The sequence below is a fragment of the Myxocyprinus asiaticus genome, chromosome 42, assembly GCF_019703515.2.
Source record: "Myxocyprinus asiaticus isolate MX2 ecotype Aquarium Trade chromosome 42, UBuf_Myxa_2, whole genome shotgun sequence".
Lineage (NCBI taxonomy): Eukaryota > Metazoa > Chordata > Actinopteri > Cypriniformes > Catostomidae > Myxocyprinus > Myxocyprinus asiaticus.
This window is the reverse complement of record NC_059385.1, coordinates 17,489,524-17,512,877: the sequence shown is the minus strand read 5'-3', so window position 1 is coordinate 17,512,877 and position 23,354 is coordinate 17,489,524. Positions and strand designations below refer to the sequence as shown.

Here is a 23,354-nt window from a genome sequence, read left to right as displayed (position 1 = left end):
TTGATTAGTGATGAATGGATGAGGGGGTGCTTTGTTGTGCACATTTGCTTGATTGTGTATGTCTGTATGTGTGTGTTTTGGTTCAGTTGTATAGACTGCGTCTCTCTGGCATTCTGCTGACAGTGCAGTCTAATAAATGTCTGAGAATGCGAGAGAGAAAATGAGAAAGTGTAGATTGTCATTTAGGATGCGTTATGCTTTGCTCCAGTGACAGTGTAATGGTACGGGGGAGCAGAGGTGCTTTATCTCAGAGAGCAGGAGGGGATCATTCTCTCCACCTGCCCTAAATTATGGCCTCAAGCTAGGGGGAGTCTGGCAGTTCAAAGCGAACCTGGAAGCAGGTCTCTGAATTCACCATTTGACTGTAGTAGCTCTTTGCATGTGCATATTTATGTGTATTTTTAAGCAGCTCTCACATCTTTTGCTTAGCTGCATGGCTCTTACCCTCTTGCCAGAATTTGCATTTAAGCATGCAGATCAGAGCTACTTAATGTTCCTAGATGGCCAATGTCCTGCACCATTTAGTTCCAACCCTTCTCATACACACTCTTAAAAATAAAGGTTCTTAATCTGCATATTTGGTTCCACAAATAACCTTTAAAATCCATGGAATCTTTCCATTGCACTAAAGGTTCTTTGTTGTGAATAAAGTTTCTTTAGACTATAAAATGGTTCTTCAAAAATGGTTCTCTTAATGGTTCTTTTACACCCTGTCTACACTGGATGCGAGTGTCACATAGCATCAAAAGCATAATCAATGATGCTGTCTACACTGGAACCATCTATTGCATCACGTTCCATTTTATTGAAGACTGCAAGCTCTCATTCAGCACCAGGCGCTGTCCTTTCAGCACCACACATTTTCACTGAGCCAGTCAAAATGCATTGGTTTGATAGAGTATCCAAACTCAAATATTTAAAGTGGACCCTATAAGTATTTGAACTGACTGTCATTGCATTAAATAACTAAATTTCAATTCCAAACCAAATGGCATTTAGATTAAATAAGGCTTGCATAAACACACTTTTTAAGCCAAATTAAAAATAAAAATAAAAACATTCACAAATATTTGAAGTGTGTTAGGTATTAAATTGTAAAACAATAGAAATACAAAAATAAATAAAAAAAATAAAAAAAATAATGCAACATACACTATATTGCCAAAAGTATTCGCTCACCCATCCAAATAATTGAATTCAGGTGTTCCAATCACTTCCATGGCCACAGGTGTATAAAATGAAGCACCTAGGCATGCAGACTGCTTCTACAAACATTTGTGAAAGAATGGGCCGCTCTCAGGAGCTCAGTGAATTCCAGCGTGGTACTGTGATAGGATGCCACCTGTGCAACAAGTCCAGTCGTGAAATTTCCTCGCTACTAAATATTCCACAGTCAACTGTCAGTGGTATTATAACAAAGTGGAAGCGATTGGGAATGACAGCAACTCAGCCACGAAGTGGTAGGCCACGTAAAATGACAGAGCGGGGTCAGCGGATGCTGAGGCGCATAGTGTGCAGAGGTCGCCAACTTTCTGCAGAGTCAATTGCTACAGACCTCCAAAGTTCATGTGGCCTTCAGATTAGCTCAAGAACAGTGCGTAGACAGCTTCATGGAATGGGTTTCCATGGCCGAGCAGCTGCATCCAAGCCATACATCACCAAGTGCAATGCAAAGCGTCAGATGCAGTGGTGTAAAGCACGCCGCCACTGGACTCTAGAGCAGTGGAGACGCATTCTCTGGAGTGACGAATCACGCTTCTCCATCTGGCAATCTGATGGACGAGTCTGGGTTTGGCGGTTGCCAGGAGAACGGTACTTGTCTGACTGCATTGTGCCAACTGTGTAGTTTGGTGGAGGGGGGATTATGGTGTGGGGTTGTTTTTCAGGAGCTGGGCTTGGCCCCTTAGTTCCAGTGAAAGGAACACTGAATGCTTCAGCATACCAAGAGATTTTGGACAATTCCATGCTCCCAACTTTGTGGGAACAGTTTGGGGATGGCCCCTTCCTGTTCCAACATGACTGCGCACCAGTGCACAAAGCAAGGTCCATAAAGACATGGATGAGCGAGTTTGGTGTGGAAGAACTTGACTGGCCTGCACAGAGTCCTGACCTCAACCCGATAGAGCACCTTTGGGATGAATTAGAGCGAAGACTGCGAGCCAGGCCTTCTCGTCCAACATCAGTGTCTGACCTCACAAATGCGCTTCTGGAAGAATGGTCAAAAATTCCCATAAACACACTCCTAAACCTTGTGGAAAGCCTTCCCAGAAGAGTTGAAGCTGTTATAGCTGCAAAGGGTGGGCCAACGTCATATTAAACCCTATGGATTAAGAATGGGATGTCACTTAAATTCATATGCGTCTAAAGGCAGATGAGCGAATACTTTTGGCAATATAGTGTAGATAGAAGCATTAATGAATGGATGGATAGATGGATGAGTGGGTGTATCCTTCATATTGGGTTTAATTAAATTTTTTCTTGCTTACTGTTTTTTTATTTATTTTTTTTAGCTGTTGTTTATCATTTTTGTTTTGTTTTGTATTGTTGAGACAATTGAGGCCATTATATTTGACAAAACAATTTGTATTAAGTTTAAGTGCATACCGAGTGGAGAATGAGTGAAAGGAGAAATGTGGCACTTCTCCATGTGAATATTACAGTTGTGATGAACAGTGTGTCGTGCTGTGGTCAGAGGAGGCAGACAGCAGAAAGCCTCTTTATGATCCTTCCAGGAGCTTTCTCTGCTTTTTAAAGCACTCTTTGAAGCGATCTTTACCTCTCACAGTAGAAAAGCTGTAAAACAGCACAGTCTCTCTTTAGCTCTTTCTCCGTCCTACTGTGAGTCTCTTTTAGGCCAGACTGCTTGCTTGGAACAGTTCATTTCAGGACACGACACTTTCTTTGTTCCTCGTGTTTCCTAATTTAACTTTCTGCATGATTTTCTTAAATGTAACAGTTATGATCCTGTACCCTGCTGAAAACTTCTCTATGCCTCATTTTGTCACAGCGGTGTAACAAGTACTGTATATGTTATGCATAGTTGACCCCCATTGTGACATGTACACCCAAAGTAGGCTGAAAAGAGCAGTAAAAGAGGCATCATGTTATTTTATTTTATTTAAAAAAAAAAAATTCTTTTCTTTTTTTTTTTTTTTAACTAATGGTGATCACTGGTCTGAGAAAGCTTACAGTCTTCAATTAGTATTAGTACTATCATGCTCTTCTTCACTTTCAGATCAGAGAAAGCCAGTGGCTGCTGGGTTAGATGCTAAATCCCTCCTGCCGAAACCAGCTCAGTCTGGTCTGCGTCCTCCTAGTTACTCACGTCTCCCGCCAGCTCGTCTAGCTGCCTTTGGGTTTGTCAGAAGCTCCAGCATCTCCTCTGTGTCCAGTAACCACTCCACCGACAGCACACGGAGTGACCCCTGCCGACCTGCCTACCGTAAGTTAGTGAAACGCAAGCACACATACATTCAGTCACAGATGCGCATATAAAGGCTATTCATATATTATATAGAGCTCATCTAATCAGATTGTAGAGCCGGCACAATGGTATCAGTTTTACAGATTTGCTTTATATCTTCTGAAATGTAAAATGCTGTCTAAGATGCTTGTGCCTGAGTACGTTGTTATCTTGTTCATGGTATTTGCAAGATCCCTGAGTTACAGTTTACATAAAAAGCAAAATGCTCCACTTTTTAGAGTTAATTATAATGCTCTTTGCATCATTTTATAAACTTCGCCTACATGCAGTGTGCAGATCCACCTTCATTACCATTTTCTAACTTCTCACTATTGTAGTTGGTAATATGGCATCATGAGATCTTTAGTGCATTATACAACAACAACAACAAAATGCAGATGGTACGACAGGGAAATTAAATGAAAATTTCACCCTAAAATGAATATTCTGTCATCATTTACTCACCCTTATGTTGTTCCAACCTGTATGACTTTCTTTCTTGGAACATAAAAAGAGACATTTTGAAGGTTATTTGACACATCATTGCCATTGTCTCTTGCGTGTCACATAACCAAAATATTTTTATTGATGTCCATTGACATAGATTGGATTATCAGTGAATAATGGCTTTAATTTCAGTCTTCTACACACAAAGCTATCTTAAATCTTCAGAAAACTTGGAATATAGTGTAGGAGTTGTGTGGACTACATTAATGCTAGTAGTATAGTGCTTTTGTCTTTCTTAATTTTTTTTTTTTTTTTTTTCTTTTTTTTTTTTTTTTTTTTTGCCATTTTGGAGTTTGAAAGCTTCAATCCCTTATCAGTTTTATTATATGGTAAAAAAAGAAAAAAAGTCTAGGATGTTTTCAAACATTAAAATTTTGTGTTTTATGGAAGAAAGAAAGTCAACCTGATTTGGAATATTACAAAGGTGAGTAAATGATGACAGATTTTAATCTTTGGGTGAACTACTTTTAAAAACCCAACAAGGACTTTTCGTTTGTTGGCCTTAGATTTTACGTCACTAAAGTAACTTTTTGTTTGATCTAAGTGGTCTTCTTTCATAATGCACAGCATGAGTCAACACAAATAATCCTCAGTGTGATCAGAGACTGCTCAGTTCTGCTGCAGTAGACTCCAGACAGCTCTGAGAGGTCCGTCTTTGAAAATTGGCAACTGTGTGCACCGCGTGTGTTTTTTTAATGCAACCTACATAAATTATATTGGCAGGGCTTCTCCCGGTAACAGTTGATGTGGCTGCAGATTTAGGCATCTGAGTTATGTCATCAGTTCTTTTTATCACGAGGATCGTTTGGGAAGAGGAATCCCTCTGCATTTACAGTCTTGTGTATAAGGAGCAAACAGACCCACAAAAGAAAGATAGTGTGAGAAATACATAGGGCATATACAGGATATACAGTATATATAGTATGTAATGTATGTGTTTGTTTAAGTGTGCATATATGACATCTACAGTATATGTAGGCTGTGTATTTTCACAATCCTTCCACACTATTTAATATGTAAGTCAGAGGTGCAAATGAGTGATTCTCTCTCACTCTGAAGTGTCGTTAATTGACTGATTGCTGTTCTGGTGATGTTTCAACTCTATATTGACTGTCTGTATGCCTGGACCCTGGAGGAAAAAGTGGTCACGCACTAGATAAAATGATAGGGCATTAACTCTCACTAATCTGGCTATAACACCATTTGGCCTTTGTTTTCAGATATTAATTATCTTTAAGTGTGTAAATAGCAGTTCAATGTTCAAATACTCAGAGTGCATCCCTGTATTGTTACCACCTGTCCCCTTCAGTAAACAAGGGCAATGTGTGGCATACTTTAAGTCTGGTATAATGACAGACTGTTACTTTAGGCTTGGTTTTGTATCAGAGTGAAATATTGACCCAGGCTTTCTGTATATACCAGAGCCCTCCCTCTGGGACCGGGTGTCGCCGACAGTTGATCGATTTCTCAGGTCTGACTGATTGAGGCTGGTCCACTTGTAATTGGCTAAATCCGTTTGAATTGGAGAGTGTGAATGATGATGGCAAATGCAACTGGACTTATTAAGCTGTCATTAGTGTTAGAGCTGCTTCAGATAGGTTGAGCGCCAAGTCAATATTTGCCTCTCATTTTTGTCCTCATGTGGAGGCAGGACAGCAATTTGTTGTGTTTGAGGAGATGAGATATGTCTCATAGCATTTCTTAGTCTCACGTCGACTTGATGTTGTTTAAATTATTTAAGAAAACTCATAAAAGAATAGTTCACCCAAAAATGAAAATTCTGTCATCATTTACTCATATTCAAGACACTACAAACCATATGACTTTCTGTGGAAAATAATATGATATGCAGAATATTCAAACAGCTCTTTTCCATACAATAAAATTGAATGGGGACAGATGCTGAGTTCCACATTTTTTTTAAAAAAGCACAGTAAAAGTGCCATTAATGTAGTCCTTATGAATTGTGAGCTATTATCTAAGATTCTAAAACTATTCACAAATTTTGTGTGAGGAATGATAATAATAATCGCCATTTACTGGAAATCTTGTCCTCATTCAAAGCTATCGTACAGCCTCAGAAGGCTATGTTGGAATATTGCGTACATGTCATTTTGACTACTTTTATGGTGGGGTTTTTTTTTTTTTGTCATTTTGGAGCTCTCCAGCACCCCCTTTTACTTTGATTGTATGGAAAACAGCATTAATATTCTGCTTGACATCTCCTATTATGTTCCACTTAATAAAAAGGTCATACGGGTGTGGAAGGACATTAGGTTGATGAAATAACTACGGAATTTTCATTTTGGGTAACTATTCCTTAAAGGAGAAGACAATAATTTGTTCCAGACCTGATGACTGAATCTTTAGGTGATTTTATTATCATAGTACAAAAGAACAAGCTGGAGACCTTGTAAGCAGAGCGCGCTCTCTCTCTCTCTCTCTCTCTCTCTCTCTCTCTCTCTCTCTCTCTCTCTCTCTCTCTCTCTCATTTCAATTTCAATTTGGACTCACCCAGCTTCCTTGACTTGACAAAAACACTACAATTGTATTGTCTCTGCAGTAGCTGTTTAGTAGACAGTTATTGCTAAAGAACCAAATGAAAATAAGTCATGAAAAAAGAAACAACAATTAATTGATAATTACACACATTAATCTCTCTTTCTCTGTGTATCTATCTGTCTTTGTCTCTGTCTGTCATTTCCCCCTTTTCTCTCAGTAGGGGAGTGAATAGTTAATAGCAGGCTTATATGAGCTGCCACACTGAGGCAGCTCTTCGTTTGAAGCTGTTGGCCTCTGACTGTGAGGTTCTAAGAAGACCCAGTGTCATTTGACGATAGCAAAGGCCCAGACAGAGGCTCTTTATAGTGTAAAAGCTCTGTTCCAAATGCTAGTGAGCTGCCTTGCTGCCTACTGCCTACATGGGTAGCTGCCTTCTAAGGGGCCTTTCACACCAAACAAGTATTTGTATAAACATGCTAGACGGGCGGTCTCACTGTTTTCAAGTGCAGGAGCACAGCACCGTTTAAATGAGTCTCTAGACACCCACGTTCTGTTAGATTTGCTGCACTGTATCTTGCTTTTTGGATTGCAAGAACACTTTCGGTCTGAACGGCCCCTAATGCATCTCATGGAATCTCATAAGTGACCAATTTGGAATGCTGAACTTAGGCAGCAAATCTGTAGACTATGCCACACAAATAGCACTCAGAGACTCGAATCACAATAGACACAAAAGAGTTTGTCGATAGCATGTTGCTAAGCTAACGCCACAATACACTAATTAGCATAAAAATATGTAGTACACAGAAACATTGCATAAAATGATAGTTTTTTTAAATTACACAATTTTTTATCTATACTTTTATACTATATTATTGAATGAAATATATGTGTATCTATAACCAACATTTCCTTTGTTTTGTCCGCCATGTTGGATTTTATGTTTCACTAATGGTGCATTCAAGTCCTCCTGAGGAGTTCGTACTTATGAAGTTGGAAATTGTAAATATGATGTGATGTGTTTAAGTGATTTTAGTCAGAAAAAACTCTGACTAAACTCTTTTTCTCTTTTTCACTTACCAGCGATAACAGGATGCTTTTTTTTTTTTTTTTTTTTTGCACCAATGCAACAAAATGAAGAGCAAAGCCACACATTAGGTGTGTAATTAATGTTCATCTATATTGCGGCCACATATAATGATGGGAAATGTAGTTATTCTTCATTAACAGTGCGAAAAATGCTTACAAACTAAACTGCACATTCAAAATCCTCAAGTAAAACTAAATTATCACCAATAACAATTTGCTTCCACCATGATTCATGATCCACGACACACTCCCAGCTCGGAAAGTCTGGGCTCAAAGGAAATCCTGAGTTTCCCACTTGTAGTTATGACATTGTGGTGCAGTTCATGTGCGCTCAACTAGTAAATACGATAATTCCGACGTGACTTGAACACACCAGAAGCTTGACCACAATGCGCAAAGCAGACCAGTTTCGGCTACTTGTGAACAATATGAAGAAGCCTTCATGTCAGTAGGGCCCCTATGATTCCATAAAGGGATAGTTCACCCCAAAATGATAATTCTCTCATGATTTACTCACCCTCCAGGCATCCCAGATGTGTATGACTTTCTTTCTTCTGCAGAACACAAATGAAGATTTTTAGAGGAATATTTCAGCTCTGTAGGTCCATACAATGCAAGTGAATGGGTGCCAAAATTTTGAAGCTCCAAAATCCACATAAAGGGAGCATAAAAGTAATCCATATGACTCCAGTGGTTAAATCTATCTGTATCATCCTTTTTTTTTTTTTTTTTTTTTTTGGTGTAATTCATCTTTGGAGATTGCTAACTGTCAGTTCCTTGGAGTGGGCTCCCAGCTTGCATGCAGAATTGATGGATGTGATGTCATGGGATTATGCCAGAAACTCTTTTAATTTGTTCTTTTTCTTCTTCATCTCTGTCTCTAATGCTCTTTCCGCTCCAGTTTATTGTCTATAGGGGTTGTCTTCAATGACAGCTGTCCCATGAACATGACTCATCTTTGGTCACTGGAATCTTTCAGATCTTCTTAAAGTAAAATAATGAAGAGTCTGAAATTAAAGTTGTAAGGGTGTTTGAAGTTGTTCTACTTAAGAAATGCCAGTAAAAGTGCATTTCATCTTACAGTGTGCAGTATCATGCAGGGTTTATCCATTTTTCAATGGAAAGAATGTTCAACTTGACATGTGCTTTATTGAGGCACACTAACAAATGTGAACATTTCAAACATGACCTTTTTCAGGCATAACAAAGCAAAGCACAAGCGGAGGCGATATCACATGCAACACAGACACGTATCGCCTCCGATATGCTATGTACAGTATACATGCCTGCACAAAAACTGCAAGGAGGCAATAAACTTTAGTGAAGGTGGTGCTGCTTTAAGTGATTTTCAGGTGTATGAGATCCTGGCACCTTTGGCATACTATTATCAACATACTATGATTTGGTTTTTTCTAATTGTAATCACACATACTATTTACATAATATACAAATTTGGATATAATTCTAGAAATCTACCTAGGGTCCTATACAATGATATATATATACATTTGTGCTCAAAAGTTTGCATACCCTGGCTGAAATTTTGGCATTGATTTTGAAAATATGACTGATCATGCAAAAAAACTGTCTTTTATTTAAGGATAGTGTTCATATGAAGCCATTTATTACACATAGTTGTTTGGCTCCTTTTTAATTCATAATGATAACAGAAATCACCCAAATGGCCCTGATCAAAAGTTTACATACCCTTGAATGTTTGGCCTTGTTACAGACACACAAGGTGACACACGCAGATTTAAATGGCAATTAAAGGTTAATTTCCCACACCTGTGGCTTTTTAAATTGTAATTAGTGCCTGTGTATAAATAGTCAATGAGTTTGTTAGCTCTCACGTGGATGCACTGAGCAGGCTAGATACTGAGCCATGGGGAGCAGAAAAGAACTGTCAAAAGACCTGCGTAACAAGGTAATGGAACTTTATAAAGATGGAAAAGGATATGAAAAGATATCCAAAGCCTTGAAAATGCCAGTCAGTACTGTTCAATCACTTATTAAGAAGTGGAAAATTCAGGGATCTCTTGATAGCAAGCCAAGGTCAGACAGACCAAGAAAGTTTTCAGCCACAAAATTTCACAATTTCTGCCAGGGTATGCAAACTTTTGAGCACAACTGTATATACTACCTAGGGTTCTTTATAGCAGCGCACTAACAGGCATAAATATTTCAAACTTGACCTTTCCAGCCACAGCAAATTAAAGCAAGAGTGGAGGTGATATCACACACACAACACAGACACATGCATATACATTCCTAAACAACACACAAAGGAGACAATGACCTTCAGTCGAGGTGATGCTGCTTTCATTGATTTTCTGTGCCTATATACCTTTGTGTCTAAAGGTTAAAAAGGGCCATTCTATTAAGAAACTGATTAATCATCCTTTCTATTTATTACCATGGAAAGTGTCCAAATATTCATTGTGGAAAAGACCAAGCCAGTGGATTTTGCTTTTGCATTCTGATGGAGGTTATTCTCAAACTGATGCTTACCCTTTCAAAAGTGCATTTAGGGTCATTGCCAGGGCTTTAATATGTGGTTGTTAGGGTGTTCTGGGTGCTTGCTAGATGATTACTTACTGGCATAAATCAAAGAGCCCCTCTTCAAATGTCTGTGATATTCTGGTCCCTAGACATGGCTTGGGTCTTCAGTATAAGTGTATGGTATTTTTGCTTGTTTCAGCCAATACCAGGTGAAAATCTTAAGTCTAATTGCTTAGAAAAATAATAGCAGAATCATCATTCATGTTTGTAGCACAAGACTTGTTATAGACCAAAGTTTTAGTTTTTTTTTCTCCCCAATTTGGAATGCCCAATTCCCAATGCGCCCTAAGTCATCGTGGTGGCGTTGTTGACTCTCCTCAATCCGGGTGGCGGAGGACAAATCTCAGTTGCCTCCGCGTCTGAGACCATCAGTCTGCGCATCTTATCACGTGGCTTGTTGAGCGCGTGTAGAGGCCCATGCTATTCTCCATGGCATCCACGCACAACTCACCACATGCCTCACCGAGAGCGAGAACCACACATTATAGCGACCACAAGGAGGTTACCCCATGTGACTCAACCCTCCCTAGCAGCCGGGCCAATTTGGTTGCTTAGGAGACCTGGCTGGAGTCACTCAGCACGCCCTTAATTCGAACTCGTGACGGACCAAATTTTAATACTTACAGTTAGGGGTTTATAATAAACCCTTAACCCCAAGTATGAACAAAAGTAATATTGACCTTGACACATATCTCATGCTTGAGTTGTTCTGTTACAGCAGACCGTATCAGCACTGTGTACTGCACTCTGAGACAGCTGTTGAGAAAAGAGAGTGGAAGAGTTAGTTGAAATTACTGTATTTTTTTAGCACACTTAAATGTTTTTGCAGTGAAATATCTAGTGCACAACCTAGTTTTGTATTACACTACCTAGTACACTAGTTTTGTAGTACACACTACCATGTACACACTACTTTATGTACAGTATAAGTTTTGTAGAGCATGTGTACTACCAAGTGCACTACTTTTGAAGTTTACACTGCAGAACATACTTGTTCTGTAGACACTACCTAGGGTACTTGTTTTGATACATAATATTGGCTTCATCACAATTTACATACTTTGCGCTAAAAGTATTTGCTGGTGACGTGAAAGTACTTTAGAGTGCAATTTGTTGTCATATAATCACGTTACTATAACAACATTATTGCGGAATGATTTTTATGTGGCTTGTTGCATCGCGGCAGTTTCCTGGTGAAATGAACACTCAAGGTGCTACTACAACAATGAGTTTTATTCACTTTCACACAAATCACGAGCAAAATTGCATATCATTTGCATTACTTAACCAACTACATTTAAAAGCTTATAAAGTTACACGGTAGCTCAACTGATCAAGTGTTGCACTTGCAATGTGAAAGACTGGGGTATGAGTCCAGAAGAGCACACAAGTTGACACGTGATCCGAAAGTGTCATATAACCACCACAAAATGACGTGGTTGCTTCAGCAATTGCATTTTTCGGATCACATTTGCTTTTTATGACACTGTTAAGTTAATTGTTAGGTTAAAGGTATAGGGTAAGGAGGTAGATGTAATTCTCTTTAAGTGCTACACAGAGGATATTTCACATTGGAAAAGCTCGTGATGTGTGTAAGGAGCCACACAATATCATTTTGTTAAAATTTTGCCACAGTCATGTAATGTTTATGAGGCTGTTTTGAGTGTAAGAAGACAATTCTCCAGTATTGGGACACACGCTACATTCTAATATAGTGTCTTCATACCACAGACCCCTTGTTGCATACTTTTTAAAAAAAATTAAATTAATTAATACTGAACTTTTAGAGTTCATAGAAGAATTCTTTTTTAAACCATCTAGTGTACCAGTTTCATGGTGCACACTACCTAGTGCACTCTGCAAAATGTAGTGTAAAAAAATTATTTACTGTTCATTAATACCGAACTTTTAGGGTTCATCAATGTAAAAAAAATTGTATACTATCTAGTAGGGGTGTAAATCGCAAGTTTACGATTCAATCTTGTATCGATTCTCTTAGCCAGCAATCCGATGTTTGCTGATACCTCAAAGTCTGCCACGATACGATTTCGATTCGATTCGATTCAGAGTCTTACGATATTATGGGCCTATTTTACACAATTTGCAACCAAAATATCATTTTAATATTTTAATGAGCTCTCTGAAAAGTGCAAATCCAGTATACAGATTGGGACATCCACAACAAAATAAGAGTCAAGCAAGTCTTTCAATCCAAAATACTTACATACCAACGACAGGTGAGTATGTGCTATCCGTGTTTTTTCGTGGCAACAGTTGTATTGAAAAATGATCTTACAGTTTACTGTGATAAATGTTAGTAAAGGTGATGATGTGAAAAGTCTTGTAATTGATGTGGGCGCAGAGCAGGTATTTTTTCTTTCCCTCGTCAGCAGTTGTCAGAATATGAGGTCTGTTTATCCGTTTGACGTGGCTGAATTTCTCCAAAGTGCTTTAAAATAGAAAATACTCGTGTAGAATTCAAATGCACCACGATATCAAAGGAAGCCCAATTTAATTGCGGATGTCATCGTATCGTTAGTAATTTGATCGATGCATCAATCCAGATCGATGGATCGTTACACCCCTACTATCTAGTTTACTAGTTTTATAGTGCACACTACCTAGTCCACTGCAAAATGTCGTGTAAAATCAATTGCTATTCATTAATACTGAAATTTTAGGGTTCATAAAAGTAAAAAAAAAAAATACTATCTAGTGTACTAGTTTTATAGTGCACACTATTTAGTGAACTCTGCAAAATGTAGTGTAAAAACAAACTGGAAGAAGATAACATAAAAGAGTTGGAATGAGTGAAGTGATAAGTGGCGGCAGAAGAGAAAATGTAAAGAAAACAGTAAGAAAGGGAAAGGATGTGATAGAGGGAAGGTGTTACTGAAAGTGAGGAGCAGTTGAGAGGGGGGGAGGTGTGATAGCACAGATGCCATCACTCCAGCCTATCTCTGACTCATCCACACTACTGAGAACAGATGGTTCCTCACACAACCACACCACAGCAATCATACACACACATGGGAACATTCTCACACACAGAAACATACACAAATACTCATATGAGCAGTCATACCTGATTACACATATGATATATGATCCTTCTGCGCAGATAGATGCTAATGAGTTTTTTCTCTACTTTTACATACAATACACACAATACAAATTGTCTGAATGCTCCTTTCATCACAGCCTCAACTGTATAAAGTAAAGACTGGTTGTTCAGGCCCACAACAACCTTAGTTCTCACAGTGTTAAAGGAGTTGTTTGACCAAAATATTAAATCTGTCATCATTTACTCACCCTTATGTCTTTTGAAACCTGTAAGACTTTCTCTTTGAAGTGTAAAATAAAATAAGTTATTTGTTGCAGAATGTCCAATCTGCTCTTTTTCATACAGTGAATGTGAATCACGACCTCTTCTGTAAAGTATCACAGTGTCACAGTGCTCTGCCTTGTATAAAACTTAAACTTCAATTGTTCCTCATGCAAAGCTATCATACAGCTTTGGAAAATGCTAAATATAGTCCATGATTCTTATGGGCTACTTTGATTATGCTTTTATGGTGCTTTTTGTCAGCCCTTGGTCACCATCCACTTTCATTTATGGAAGAAAGTATTCTTCAAAACTGTTGTGTTCCACATTAGCAAATAAAGTCACATATGATTTTTCAAGTCAGAATTGCTGAAAAGGACAGATTATTTTATATTTGGCCTACATAGACTAACCTAAAACAGCGCTGGAAAAAAGTCATGCATGCACAATCATTGAGTCATGCATTATAATCATTATACTGAATTATTTAAAACACTTTGAAGATTTTGAATGGCAGTATTTCTAATGGATTTAATTAAATGTGTTATTTATTTTCCCTTGGATGTGCTGTGATCTTAGCAAGAAGTTTGAATCTCAGAACACTAAAATCTGTAAAAGGGTAGTTCAACCAGAACTGAAATTCTGGCATTAGGCAAAATTTTAGCCTCAGTCACCATTCACTTTTAATGTGTTGAAAAAAGATGCACTGAAACAGAATGGTGACTGAGACTGGCATACTGGCATCTCCTAAAAATATCTCCTTTTGTGTTCCACAGAAAAAAAAAGTTGGGTTTGGAACAATAGGATGGTGTGTAAATGATGACAGAATTTTAAGTTTTGGATGAACTATGCCTTTAATTGACCTGTTCTTGTTCTTTTAGTGGTCTGGCTTTCATATAAAAAAATTGCAGCATCAAAAGATTGTGTTTTACTTTGAATGAGCAATATTTGGGGGTGGATTCCTTTACAAATCATTTTAACTACAGATTAAACACACCATTCAGTGTGTCTCTTTTTGTACATTAGATCTGTAGACTGCTTGTGAATGGTTGAGACAGAGCCTGCCTGCATTAACCCTCATCTGAGCGAGCGCTGACCTACTCTCTCCTCTTTATAGCATCAGAGGATCCTACTAGTGCTGTACCGATGACTACATGCCTTAATCCCATCTAGGATATTTCCCTGAAAGCTTTCACTGGATATTTTGCAGATGAGAAGTCAGACCCCTAATTGACTGGAGAAAAGCTAGGCTTTTCCTTGCCCGACCCTTCTCCACCCCTCTGTTTCAGCTGGCTTCCGTTTCTGTTATCCCTTTTAAGCCTCCCAAAGAGAGAGCAAGAGAAAGGGTGTTTCTTAGAGCTCTGCCAGGCCTGTTTAGCCCTTTCTACAATTCCAGTACCTCCCTTTATCACACTTTTGTAGTTCAGAAACATTAAACTTCAATAATGTGTTGTGTATCATGGTTATTTAATTTCATAAACTTGGGTTGTGTTAGGAGTAATTATATTAAAGAGCATATAGAGGTAAAACATGTTATACCAATATGTCTTGTTACTCTGAGTGTGTTCTCAGTGTCTTTCTGTGCTTGCAAGAGACAAATACAATAAAAATTTCCTCTATGCTCAGTGACTGATGTCTCTCACACTGCATACGACTGCACAGTATTCTGATTGCAGACACAAGTCAGCTTCAGCTAGCTGAGCTACACTTTCTCAACTGTGCTGGTTTATTCCATCAGATCCTTTCCATACATTTCTAACAATTTTAATGTAAGTGCATACTATTTTTAGTGCATGCTACCTAGTACACATTACCTTGGTACTAAATTTGCTGTGAACCCATTGTGGTGCTCACTGCCTTGTGGACTAGTTTTGCACACTGTCTAGTGTGTAACGAGCTCAGGACTGGAGTCGGATTAGAATCCATTTGCAGAAGTTTAATAACAGAAGTACAGTTCATAAAAAGTCCGAGCAGAGGTCACAAACACAGATAGGCAAATCACTAGCAAACAAATCCAAAACAGTAATCCAAAAACTTGAATCGAAAAAACTGGCCAAAAAAATCCAAACACATGAAATCCTCATACAATGGAAAAGAGTAGGGCTCAGTAAGGCAGGTAAAAACTGGCAATACTTCGCAACGTAGTGTTGCAACCACATGGCTTATATATATGTGTGTGTGTGTGTGTAACAGGAAGTGATACAAGGGAATCAGGAAGTGAAAAATGACTAATATTCAGGTGACGGCACCCTCTGGCGGCTGAATGAATGGTCCATGGACCTGTTTCAGCAGTGACACATGGAAAGAGGGAGCAATATGGTAATTAGCAGGAAGCTCCAGTCTATAGGTCACAGGATTCACTTGTCTTAGAATCTTAAAAGGACTTAGATACCCGGGACTGAGCTTCCTGCTGGGTAGCTGTAGCCGCAGATCTCGAGTGGACAGCCAAACCATCTGACCAGGCTGGTAGTCAGGGTGTGGGTGCCTCCTCCGGTCAGCTTGGATTTTCTGGTTCCTGATAGCTTGTTGTAACCTGACGTCAGTGCGATCCCACACCCTCTCACTCCTCCTAACTCAGACGTCCACCGCAGGTACCTCAGAGGGTTCCTCCAACCAGGGAAACATTGATATCCTAACTCACACTGGAAAGGGGTAAGTCCTATGGAAGAATGTATCAGGGAATTTTGCATGTGCTCAGTCCATGGAAGGAAAGTGCTCCATTGATGCTGCTCTTGACTACAATATGAGGGAAGGAAACATCCAATTTGCATCGCTTCAACTGACTCAGCTTGAACGTGACTGCTAGATTCAGGGGCGATAGGGCATACTTTGGAACGTGGATGGTTGCAAAGTTAGTTATCGATCTTAATACAAGCGTAATGAACTGTGATAGTGTTAGCGACTCATCTTTGCACACGAGTTCAGCTTGTAATATGGGATTCAATCCTTCACGAAACACAGTCTTTAAGGCAATGTCGTTCCATCCACTCTGAGCGGACATTGTACGAAAACGTACCGCATAATCTTCCGCAGATTGATTACCTTGGCATAAATAAAACATTTGACAGGGTGTGCTGAGTGACTCCAGCCAGGTCTCCTAAGCAACCAAATTGGCCCAGTTGCTAGGGAGGGTAGAGTCACATGGGGTAACCTCCTCGTGGTCGCTATAATGTGGTTCGTTCTCGGTGGGGCGCGTGGTGAGTTGAGCGCGGATGCCGCGGTGAATGGCGTGAAGCCTCCACATGCGCTATGTCTCCGGGGCAACGCATTCAACAAGCCACATGATAAGATGTGTGGGTTGATGGTCTCAGACGTGGAGGCAACTGGGATTCATCCTCCGCCACCCGGATCGAGGTGAATCACTACGCGACCACGAGGACTTAAAAAGCGCACTGGGAATTGGGCATTTCCCCCCGTCCCTTTCTTCCTGGAAGTGCATGACGAGCTGACGAGGTCGTGGAGGGAACCTTTTTCTGCCTGAAACCGACCTCCCAGCTTGTCCTCTCTCACTTGCCCCGATGGCGGGGCAGCCCACGGGTGTATGGAGATCCCTCAGGTGGAAAAGAGCATCTCTTTTCTCGGCATGGAGTTAGACTCAGTCTTGATGATAGCGTGCCTCACGAGCGAGCATGCGCGGTCGGTGCTGAACTGCCTGAAGTCGTTCAAGCAGAGAACAGTGGTTCCACTGAAACACTTTCAGAGGCTCCTGGGGCATATGGCATCCTCAGCGCCGGTCACGCCACTAGGGTTGATGCATATGAGACTGCTTCAGCACTGGCTTCAGACTCGAGTCCCGAGATGGGCATGGCACCGCGGCACACATCGTGTGGCCATCACGCTGATCTGCTGCCACTTGTTCAGCCCTTGGACAGACCTTGCATTTCTACAGGCAGTTCCCCTACAGCAAGTGTCCAGGTGCGTCGTCATTACGACAGATGCCTCCAAGTGAGGCTGGGTCACCGTGTGCAATGGGCATGCAGCCACCGGCTCCTGAACAGGACCGCGACTGTGTTGGCACATCAACTGCCTCGAGTTGCTGGCAGTATTGCTCGCCCTGCGGAGGCTTTTGCCATTGATCCGGGGCAAGCATGTGTTTGTCCGGATGGACAACACAGCGACAGTATCGTATATAAATTGCCAAGGCAGCTTACGCTCACGTCGCATGTCGCAACTCGCCCGCCGTCTCCTCCTATGGAGTCAGTGGCGACTGAGGTCGCTGTGGGCCACTCACATCCCGGGCAACCTCAATGCCACAGTGGACGCGCTGTCACAGCAGGTGACGCTCAGGGGAGAGTGGAGACTCCACCCCCAGGTGGTCCAGCTGATTTAGAGTCGGTTCAGCAAAGTACAAGTAGACCTATTTGCCTCCCGAGAAACCTCCCACTACCCGCTCTGGTATTCTCCGATGGGGGCCCCCCTCAGCCCAGACATGCTGGCACACAGCTGGCCCCAGGGGCTGCACAAGTATGCGTTCCCCCCAGTGAGCCTACTTGCACAGACCCTGTGCAAGATCAGGAAGGTCGAGGAGCAGGTCACCCTCGTGGCCCCGTATTGGCCCATGCAGACTTGGTTCTCAGACCTCACGCTCCTCACGACAGCCCCTCCCTGGTGAATTCCCCTGAGTAAGGACCTTCTTTCTCAGGGACGGGGCACCATCTGGCCAGACCTATGGAACCTCCACGTCTGGCCCTTGACTGGGACACGGAACACCTAAGTGGCCTACCACCAGCAGTGGTAGACACGATCACTCAGGCCAGAGCTCCCTACACGAGGCGGCTTTATAACCTGAAGTGGCATCGGTTCACGAATTGGTGTTCTTCCCGAGCTGAAGACCCTCAGAGATGTGCAGTCGGGCCAGTGCTTTCCTTCCTGCAGGAGAGGCTGAAGGAACGGCTGTCCCCCTCCACCTTGAAGGTGTATGTGCCCGCCATAGCGGCACACCATGATACAGTGGATGGTAAGTCCTTAGGGAAGCACGACCTGATCATCAGGTTCCTGAGAGGCACCCGGAGGCTGAAACCTCCTAGGCCACGCCTGTTCCCCTCATGGGATCTCTCTGTGGTCCTCCTGGGCCTTCGCAGAGCCCCCTTTGAGCCACTAGAGTCAGTCGAGTTGAAAGCCCTCTCCTTGAAGATGGCCCTCCTGATTGCGCTCACCTCCATCAAGAGGGTCGGAGACCTGCAAGCATTCTCTGTCAGCGATACCTGCCTGGAGTTCGGTCCAGGTGACTCTCATGTAATCCTGAGACCCCGGCCGGGCTATGTGCCCAAGGTTCCCACAACCCCTTCAGGGATCAGGTGGTGAACCTGCAAGCGCTGCCTCAGGAGGAGGCAGACCCAGCCCTGTCGTTGCTGTGTCCGGTGCGTACTTTGCGCATCTACTTGGATAGCACGCAGAGCTTTAGACGCTCTGAGCAGCTCTTTGTCTGCTTTGGCGGACAGCTGAAAGGGAACGCTGTCTCCAAACAGAGGCTTGCACACTGGATCATGGATACCATCGCTATGGCATACCAGGCCCAGGCCGTGCCCGCCCCTTCAGGAATACGAGCACACTCCACAAGGAGTCTGGCATCCTTGTGGGCACTGGCCCATGGCACCTCTCTAGCAGACATCTGCAGGGCAGTGGGCTGGGCGACACCCAATACCTTCGTGAGATTTTACAATCTCCGGGTTGAGCCGGTTTTGTCCCGTGTTCTGTCAGGTGCAAACAGGTAAGTTTGGGAATACGGACAGCTGGCTGGGTGTATCGCTTGTGTATAGCGCCTTTCCCCTCCAAAGTGGCGAAGATGTGCGCTTCTTTTCCCATGCGAGTTCACGAACCCTTGAACCCTGGATGTCCTTCCTCCCTAGCCCTGTGGCTCGTGAATTCAGTGGAGGAATTCGCAGCCGGAACTAGTACGTGTGCTAATATGCCCTTACTGAGGTCACAACATCGACACAACGTTGAGTGAGTGACAGAAGGGGAACGTCTCGGTTACTGTCGTAACCTCCATTCCCTGATAAAGGGAACGAGACGTTGTGTCCCCCCTGCCACAATGCTGTACTACCCGCTGAAATGGCCGAGACCCTGAATGAATGGTTGCGAGCCAGCTCCTTAACCGTATGTCTGGGGGAGTGGCATGCAAATTCCACTCGCCAATTCTCATTGGCCTTTTCTCAAAGATCTGAGGTGTTTGGGGCTCCCAAGGGCGACCCCTAGTGTCACTACATCGACGCAATGTCTTGTTCCCTCCATCAGGGAACAGAGGTTACGACAGTAACCGAGACAATCTTGATTTTCTCTTTGTGTCATCTAAATGCTGGTGGATAGGAAAATAACCTTCTGTGCCGGAATAACATATCATCCTTTCGCTCAGTATTTTCTTGTCTGTCCATCTGTCTGTTTGTATCTTTCTTGCAAAATCTGAATCACTCTTGGTGCATTGTATGAATAATTATTCAGCCAGAATGGAATTGCATACTTTTATTACTGGTGTTAGGCTCAATATTTGTCTTCATTATGATCAAAATGTCAGCAGCATTTCAAATTCAGCATGTGAATTACTTCATAACCAATGTCGGTCTCTGGATTTCCAAGACTTCAGTGAGTGTGTTTGCATTTGTGCATGCGTGCATGTGTGTGTGATATTAACGAAGGAATGATTAAATGAATGATTTTTCTTCTCTTTCTTTGTGGTTATTAAAGGATGTGTTCTTTGTGATCTTTTTATTTCATATCTGCCAATGTATACTATATTTGTTAACCAGCCAATTATTTTACTTTTGGATTATATTTATAAGAGATTCCCATAATTAAGAAGAGATTAGTGAACAACTAAAATTCTAACAATATAAGTGCACCTGTACATGATGAATGAGTTTAGTATGCAACGATTGTAGCATCTGTGATTGGAAAAGTTCAAGAATGAGAGAGAGACAGAGGCCTAAATCAGTGTGCTGCATAAATCAAAATGTAAATCTTGTAATGTTGTGTCACTGCAATGCACTGTCAGTTATTTGTGTCACAGAAACACAGAGAGGATTTTCAGATTTCTGAATTAATTATTTGACTTAAAAAACAACCTATAAGCTAGTGAAGTAGTTTTGAAGCACACCACCTAGTGCAGTCATTTTTATAGCTTTATAATGCAGTAATTTTGCATTACACATTTTGTTACATGATAATGGTTGGGTTAGTTTGCAAAGATTGCGGCATTTGTGAATGGAGAAGTTCAAGAATGGCAAAGAGAGTGGGCTTATTTAAAAGATAAATAAATAGTCTGAAATGTCACTTCCTGATCTGCTCTTTGAGACCAATTTTATGATAAAATTATGTTTTAGACTCTGATTGAGTCTGGGTGTTTAACAAACAATTTTAGGTGCAGATTGTGATCCAACCCATACATCAATAATGCTCCCATCAATTGGGTGATTATGTAAATCTAGAGCGGTGATGAAACTGGGAAAAAAGCGTTGAGTCTCTCCGCAACTAACCTAGTTCCACACAATGCAGGCAGTTAACTGGTTCTCACAGAGAATTGGGGGAGAATTCACCAATGAGCTACAAGCTTTAGTTTCTACCAGCCAATCAAATGTGTATCTTTTGCACCTTAACATCCCCTGCTGTGAGCTGGAGGGCTGTGCTGCTCTTCCTGCTGTTCTGAAGCTCCATCTCTGCAGCCAAAACTTTGTCCCAGATCTTTTTCTCATCAGATCCTCCTCAAACTGCCATGGCAGAGCTCTATATTCTTACCGCAGCAGAGGATACGTGATTAATTTAGTGTGGTCATGTTTAGTGGTCATAGAAAGGCTCATAGAATTTTTTCATCCCAACAAAATCTCTTTTAATTGATGGCAGCTGTCTCTAAATGTATGCTCTCAGCCCCCTCTTTCTGGTGAAGCAGAATGCACTAGTTATGTATTGCAGTTTTTAATGTACTAGTTTTTTAGTGCACACTAATTAGTGTACTAGTTTTGTATCACGCTAACTTCTCTACCCAATTTCTCCTCTCAGTCCATTCTTTCTGGTCTCAGATTACATGGAAATGACGTATAAAATATGGCATTTAAAAGCACTTATGACAGTGTACTGTCAGCATTTCTGCATCTGTCGCTCTCTTCTGTTCCTGGAATCCTCTGTCAGCACTTCATAAATCAGAGAGATAACACAAGGTCAGAACGATCCTCCCTGCGCTCTTTACCTGCTCCAGAGAATGGTCTTGCTCGACAACCTGAAACTAAAGCTAAAGTAGAGAGGAGAGTCTTTTAAAAGACCTATTATATAAAAGTATCTGTATGTGAAATGCGTTATGCCACAGTGAAGAGATGCTGTGTTTTGAGGGGTATGGGTTCAGTTGTGAGGTAAATTAACAGTTAGATGAATCTTATAGTTCCATAGACGATGAATAATTTGGTCAGACAGAAGCAATGAAGGTGAAAGCAAGATAAAGATTGTTTCATGACTGCACAGTTTGATTAAAGCATTTATCAGTAAATCAGAAAACAATGACTCACAATATTCAGCTTCTAGACAGTGTTTGGAACACAGTTACATTTTGGAGCAAAATAAGAAAGCAGTCCAACTCCACATCCAGATATTTTTACGGGCAAACTGATATTAAACATCTATTTTGTAGTTTTGAAATATGAGTGTCTGTACATGTTGTATGGTTTCAGGAGTTGGAGGTGTGTTCACAGCTCTTTTTGGATTATTTTCAGGTCCCAACAGTGTAAATGATGAGCCGCCGTTGCACAGAGTCATCAAATCTCCCCCTAGGGATGGACCCAGAGCACCCTGCCACGGCACCCCTCAACCCCCCAACACACCTGCACCCACACGCCGCTCACTGCTACCCCCTCCACGAAGCTCCCCAGTGGGTAAGTGGACCAAGTCACCATGTTCGTTTAAGTCACCCTTCTGTTTTTGTTCAAAAGTGAGCACTTTTTACCAGAGACAGTTTAGCAGAGACGGACCACTGATATTAAAATTAAAGTAAAAGAGCAAATCACCTTTAGAAACAGACATCGCCTGTCAGTCAACTTGAGAAAAATCTGATCTGAGCTAAAGAAGCACAATTTATCATACCATTGTTATCAGATTTTACTGCTGATTTAAAATATGTCCTTTGATCGTAATTTTGACTAACCGTTTTGGAGATTTATGTCTTTCCCCATTCAAGTAGATAGGACATCAACAAATGTGTACTAAAATAATATGCACTGCAATTCACATGGACTTCAACTAGTATGCACAAAACTAGTATGATCTTCAATTAACATACATTATAACAAGTATGTACTACAGCAAAAATGTGCTTCAACAAGTATGAACTTCAACTAATATGCAGTAAAACAAGTTTTCAGTAAAACAAGTATGGACTTCAAATATTATGCACTACTAGTTTCCTCTAAAACTAGTATGCACTATAAGAAGTATGCACTTCAGTTAGTATGCACTAAACTAGTATGGTCTTCAACTGACATGCACTATACCAAATATCCTTTGACTAATATGCACTTCAAAAAGAATGTGCTTCAACAAGTATGAATCTCGATTAATGTGTAGTAAAACAAGTTTGCACCACAGACTATGTTTAGCCAAGACTGAAATGTGGATTTTGCTTCAGGAAGAAACACCCTTTCTATCTTAGAGCTTAGGAAGTAGGCCACCCAGACTCATTCATTTTAAACATAGCACAGGGAGAGTGGCCTGTCTACACTTGTGTGAAGTACACATGCACACACTAGCATACTGTACACTCACATGCACAGATCACTACGATCACTAGTCAGTTTATCCTCCAATGCTGCTATTGTCTTCTCAGTTCAGTTGGGCCAAATTATTAACTAGAGTGGACAAAACTATAGATGTCTCCAGTTGAAATTAATGGAACTGTCAACATGTCATATTGCATCATGAAGCAACTTC

At 41.2% G+C, this 23,354-nt stretch overlaps 1 protein-coding gene across 2 annotated transcripts in view; it reads left to right on the top strand.

Moving 5' to 3' along the window:
* The window catches only part of LOC127432958 (microtubule-associated tumor suppressor candidate 2-like), a 99,162-nt gene that overhangs the window by 50,395 nt on the left and 25,413 nt on the right, over window positions 1-23,354 (top strand). For both annotated transcript variants that reach the window (XM_051684502.1, XM_051684501.1), the window contains exons 4-5: window positions 3,236-3,442; window positions 22,145-22,303. In XM_051684502.1, the coding sequence (XP_051540462.1) occupies window positions 3,236-3,442; window positions 22,145-22,303 (366 nt within the window). The remainder of the gene's footprint in view (window positions 1-3,235; window positions 3,443-22,144; window positions 22,304-23,354) is intronic.